A 6,000-nucleotide genomic window follows, 5' to 3' on the forward strand; every position below is an offset into this window, starting at 1 on the left:
GCTTACAGCGCTATCATTCTTTGCTTAGCACTTTCACTGAAATATGCATTTCTTCTTTCTTGAAATTATCTACAGATACTAATTATCAAAAGGGAGCAAGCTGAAAATACAACACTGATTTCCAACCTCTAATCTGTTGACAATTTTCTTCTTGATGGCATTCTGTGCAGCGGCATTTGTAGCAACCCGCAGTCCCTCTGCTGCTTCTCTCAGACGCTGCTGTTGATCCTCATTTTCAGGATTGGCTGCAGCTCCCTGCACAAAATTTCCAAGCAAAAACTGTAAGTCTGAGTAAAAATTATTGGAGAAAATGTGGATGAACATCAAGGCTTAAGTTCAAACAGTGTCTGGTACATCAGCATTCATTTTCCTTAAATTATCATAAGGAAAGTTAGAAGAACACTGAAATATTACAAAACCTCAAAGCAGAAAATCTATTTCTAGTGGAAGGCTGTTACTGCCTATGTCTGGTACTTAGAAGAAGAAAGCTGAACATTTGCTTCATATACCACTCCAGGTGCTTGGGAAAAAAGCCTTTTTAAACTGCCTCCCCTATGATCTGAAATAATGTACTTGTATGAATAAAGGTTTTTGAAAAAAACCCAGTTTTTAAAATTTCCAATTCAATATGTCCTTCAGTAATTGCAGTCCAAAACTTGAGTTTAACGCAGTAGGTTTTCTCTATTTGAAGTCTGAGAAAGTACCGGAAAGTCAAGGATAGGCAGGCAGGCATGCAGGCCTTCTAGAGTCCCAGCAGAATGGCTGGCACTGCTGGTGTAAAAACCATTTCAGCACAGGATCTGGGAAACAATTCAAAGGACATACTCCTCCCTAGCAGATTGACATAGGTTTACAGCACAGAAAGGAAAGAAAACCTGAGATATTTGCCTCTCTTGTGAGAACGAGGAGGGAGGGATGCAGAGGGGAACAATACAGGCAAGATTCCCCAGGCTTAGACAGAGGGGAGTTGCTTTGTAGTGACTCCACTAAGAGATTGCTGTGGTTCTGTTGTTCCATTTGCATTGGCACAAGACCCTGCACCACGGCTCAGGGCTGGTGGTAACTGCCCTACATGGCTTGAGTCATGACCACCATGCACACAGGAAAGCAAAAGCAGTGCACAAAGATCTTTTAAAACCAAAAAAATCCAGGCAGCTGATAAATTGGTTTTTGGAATGTACCTAGGGTAAATCATGAAATGCCACACTTCCGCAGGATAAGAGAAACTATCTCTACTATCAGCCAGATCCTATTTATAAATCCCACATACCATCTCTTCTTTGTGTACAGCCTTACAATTTTAAGCTGACAGTTCATTTTCCTGGTACCTTTGCAGCTTCAACCATGCGGGCTGTGGAATCTGCCAGGAGCTTTGCAGCAGCGAGAAGCTTCTTGGAGTTCTCCATGTCGATCTCTGCTTCGGCATCGGATCTCATGGCATTGACAAGATCAGAGGTGGCCTGAGCCAGCACCCTGGCCTGCCGCACCATCTCACCTGGGGAGCACAACTGCATTTTTACCTTCTTCTCTCTGAATTTCAGTCTTGGTTTCAAAATTCAGCATCGTTTCACAAGGCAAAAATGAAGTTACATTTGCTGAAGTATTTTTCTACTTGAAAATGATACACACATAGTTCATATAACTTGAAAGTTTCATAAACAAATCTTGGATCACAATATAAATGACAGAAACCACTACAGTGGAGATTAAGAAAAAAATGTAGCATTTGCAATCTAGATAGTAAGACAAAAACACACGATCAGTATTTTTAGCTAGTTCTGAATATACAGTTCAAGGAAACTCCTGTCCCAGCAAAGACTAATAATTTTGCTTTCAAATCTCAGCCAAGATTTCACTCCTTCAATAAAAATAACCCATCTTTCTCCTGTGTTTTTGGGGAGTTATCTTTTGTCCAATATAAACTGAGAACTTTGTCAGAAGACACTTAGCACCATTAAGATGGTTTTGACCAAAACCATTTGTTTCTTGTTCTAGAAGCTGCACTTTTTAGAAACATCTCAGAAAAAAAGCAGAAGTAAGCTTAAAAACCTACAACAAAATCTATGCATAAGGAAGTCAATCACTGTGAAGTATTCGCCCAGGTGCCTGTCTTCATATTTGGAGATGAGAAATTGCTATACAATTCTGTGAAGTGAAGCAGTGGCAGAAAACAGACAAAATATTATAGTGTTCCTTTAGCATGGTATTGATTGTTTTCACAGAACATTTACTCTATCTAGCACACAGCTATGTGCATGCTGCTGATTTATATTATGGGCTGGATCACTACCCATCATGACAGCACTAGCCTAGAAGGAGAGCACACGTCAGAGAAGGATTTTTATTTCCTTGACTTGAAAAGTGGTGCACGTTTGAATTGTGGCAAGCTACTGCTCCTCAGAGGAACTTACCAGCATCTCCCATGGAGCTGAAGATGCTCTCAGTGACACACATGATGGTGTCTGTGGCCTGGTCATAGCGTCCGATGGGCTCCCCTCTGCTGGCGAACTGGCGCACGTGCTGCAGGAGGTCGTTGAGGGCCTGGCTGACAATGCTGGCAGCCGCACTGACCTGCTTCAGTAGCTCACCGTCATCTGTGGCAGCCTGGCAGGCCCGCACACAGTTCTCCACAGAACGGTCCACCAGCTTCCCTGCCTCAATCAGCTGTTCTTGACATACTGGGGAGCTGATGGTGGGACTCACCACCTGCATGGAAAGAGCACCCAGAGCATTCAGAAAAGGCTTATTTAACAGAGTCTGTTCCCAAGGCCACTGGGAACGCACAGCAGCACTCACTGGACACGATGCTCTGCCCCTTCACAAACACCACTGCCTCACCTTGGCACAAGCCACAAGCTGGGAAGTAGAGAGGGCACACTGGGTAGCAGCAGCAATGACCCTGTTCTGCAGGACCGTGTCCTCAGCCACCTGTGCTACGTTCTTGGCCTTTAGCACCAACATGGCAGCAGCGTTGGCAACAGCTTTGGCCAAACTCATCAGAACATCCTGGTAAAGAAACGGGAAAACTCAGTCTGTGACCTTGAAACACACTCAGGCATTAATTCCAGCAATCACTAAGTCCAAACAATTTCTTCCCATTTCTCCACTTCAAATCCCACCCATATATTTCAATTTTTTAGTAGGATGGAGTCTTCCTAATGCCTGTACTGTTAAAATGACCTGGTTTTCCAGTAAAAACAAAAAACTTCCAATACACTTACTTATAATTTCAACTTCACAGCAGGCAGAAAACCTTGCATTTCAAAAATTAAACTCACTACTTTTTGTTTTGCTTTTAGATATGATAAACCATCCCTTTCCTTACCCACCTTCTCCAACACTCCATAACACAGACAAGAATTCTTAGATTATTTCTCTTAGCCAAGAGCTGTAATACATACTCAGCTAGGAATACAAATGAGAACTCTGATGAAGCTTCCACAGATTTACTGATGGATGAAGTGCTAAAAACGGCTTTTAAGTTTTATTAGCAGACACCTTGCACAAAGTGCACTCCAGAGGTCTATCTGCTGCTGAAAAGTACCTTCCCGTGGTTCTGGTACAAACCTGTCCCTGCCATTCAGTGAAAAAATCCAGTCATGTTTTTTACAGAGCATATAAGTAGTCTAAGAGCATTTAGTGGTCTTAAACTGCTAATAGCAAACACTGTTAAATCATAAAGCATTATAATTTTATAATTGACACTACTATTCATCTTAAAAAGATTTTGTCTGTAATACAATGGTTTTCTTCTACTCAGTTTACCAAAAGATTTTATTAACTTCTGGTTTACATGTATACATACAGGCACAGCAAACACTTACATAAAACCCACTGTATTTAATGAGAAGAAATACAGTGCACAAAGGTCTCCATGAAGCATGAGAGCATCTGTATGATGCACAGAATGAAGTAGGGGTTCCTATGAAATCAGCACTCTGTGACTGTGTAATTAAAAACAACTTCAAAATGGATTCACCTCAATCAGCACAGAGAAACTCCAGCATTTTCTAACCACACTTTGGGAAGCCTGGTTTTATGCAGGGACCTCCTCATTACAAAACTGCACAGTTCTGACAGTTGACAAGCAACCCCCTCATTACCTGGAACCTTTCATCTGTTTCATTCTCTCCAATTTGTCTCAGTAGCTCCCCGCTTGCTTGTCCAATGCTTCCAGCTGCAGTCAAAACCGTCTGGCGAGGCTGGGAAGACGTAACAGTGAAATGCATTAATTCAAAGAAAATGAGCTTTACTTGAATTTTAGATTTCCTCAAGGAACTTCTGCATTAAACCTGAGAAGTTTTTCTATACTCACCTCTCCTGAAGTAGGTTGCACAGCCTTCAGCAAGTCTGAGACAGCACTGGCCAAGGTTCGAGCAGCTTTCAGGAGGTCTTCTCCACTTCCAACTTCATCATCCATGAGAGCAGCAAGCAGTTTCACACCTTTGGACATCTCAGTGAGGTTGGAGGAGATGGTTGTAATTGCACATCCCACAGCAGTGTAATCAGTGTCAACTGGGTCCCCTGCAGAGCAAATGGTTTTCAATGATCAGAATGGTTCAGTGGCTGCAAGGGAAATGGGGGCAGCTACAACAAGCTACACTCTGCTGAGAGAAAAGAGACATTTCAAGACAGCCAAGCAATGCCTACTAAGTAATTCATCACTTAAAAAAAATTAGACTGCTATAAATTTTCTGATTTCTACATTTGTGCAATAATCTATCCTCTAAGAGAATCTGTCTTCATTCAATGCAATTTGCTGAGAAGGCCACAGTTTCAGCCTCTTTAAATACTGAAAGAACCTAAGGTAATACAGCTTTGTCCCCTTTAAGCCACACGTAGCTACCTCAACTTGTAATTTGCTGAAGAAAAAACCACTGTCAATAAAAACAATCTCTCCTTAACAACAGCCAGATCAATGGTGCTTTCTTGTAGTAACCTGGCCAGCACTTTCTACTGTTGGATAAGCAAGCTCCATTTTATCTTCTGTGACTGTTACACCTTTACAGAAACTGCAAATACAAAAATCTGCGTTGGGAGGGACACCAAGCTGTTTCCACACATCAATGCACTTAGCTATTGGCGTGTTTTAAAGAAAATTTTCTGCAGCTGCCCCATACTCAGTTCATATGTGACTTGATTTAGAGATTGACAAATAGTTAGGAGACTGCAAGGAAATCCTTCCCAGTGAAATTTACCTGCTGTAAGGTTAACAACAGATGCAGTTCCTGCAGTGATTGCATCAACCTGAGAGTGTATTTCATGTTTTGATTCATCAACCTTGTTCTGAACCCATACTCTTGATGCCTGAAGAGCAATAACAAAAAGAAGAATTAAGGACTTCAGCGAGGTTCCGTAAGACAAGATACTATGTGCATCTCCCATTCCTGCATGAACTTCTAAAAGCGAAACAGAGGACAACCAGCAGGCCCTTAAAGTGAAATATGAAAGCAAGCATTTTCTTCTGCTGATTAATTCACTACAGATTTGCTCTCACATTTCAACAGTTGCCCTTTTATGGTAAATGCCATAAGCAAGGCTAAACACTCCTGAATGACAGTCCCCTGTAAGCAATAACCCTCTGGCTCTGTCCTCCTGCCCTAGCCTGGATCAAGAACAACAGAATCATATTTTGTTCTTATTTTTCATGTCTCTGGGAGGCAGTCAGTCCCACCACTAATATTACCCGTAGTTTGTGTTTAACTGTACATATGCCCACAAAACAATAGCATTCCAGGCAGATTTATGCAAGGAAGTCTGCTACATCCGATCTCAGGAGACTGATTAGAGTGAGGTGGAACACTGTGCATGAATTCTTCAAAGGGAGCACAACATTTTTACCTCATTTTAAAAGCTTTAGCAATATCACTTTAGATCTGGGGACCATGACTAAACTGGTCTGTAAACACCCCAAAGCACTAAGGCTCATTTCTGTGTGGATTAGAAGAACTCACCATGTCCTGCCCCAGAGGTGGCAGGTTATCCACTTCACTGAGGTCG

At 41.9% G+C, this 6,000-nt stretch overlaps 1 protein-coding gene across 1 annotated transcript in view; it reads right to left on the minus strand.

The window, feature by feature from the left end:
• TLN2 (talin 2) overlaps positions 1-6,000 on the minus strand; it is a 181,689-nt gene that overhangs the window by 62,474 nt on the left and 113,215 nt on the right. Inside the window, 8 exon segments of the mRNA XM_008636855.2 lie at positions 127-255; positions 1,329-1,495; positions 2,412-2,706; positions 2,839-3,006; positions 4,104-4,202; positions 4,316-4,524; positions 5,199-5,307; positions 5,955-6,000. The exon segment at positions 5,955-6,000 is cut by the window's right edge and continues 11 nt beyond it. Coding sequence (XP_008635077.1) covers positions 127-255; positions 1,329-1,495; positions 2,412-2,706; positions 2,839-3,006; positions 4,104-4,202; positions 4,316-4,524; positions 5,199-5,307; positions 5,955-6,000 — 1,222 coding nt within the window.

Source organism: Corvus brachyrhynchos, unplaced genomic scaffold, assembly GCF_000691975.1.
Source record: "Corvus brachyrhynchos isolate BGI_N302 unplaced genomic scaffold, ASM69197v1 scaffold200, whole genome shotgun sequence".
Taxonomy (NCBI): domain Eukaryota; kingdom Metazoa; phylum Chordata; class Aves; order Passeriformes; family Corvidae; genus Corvus; species Corvus brachyrhynchos.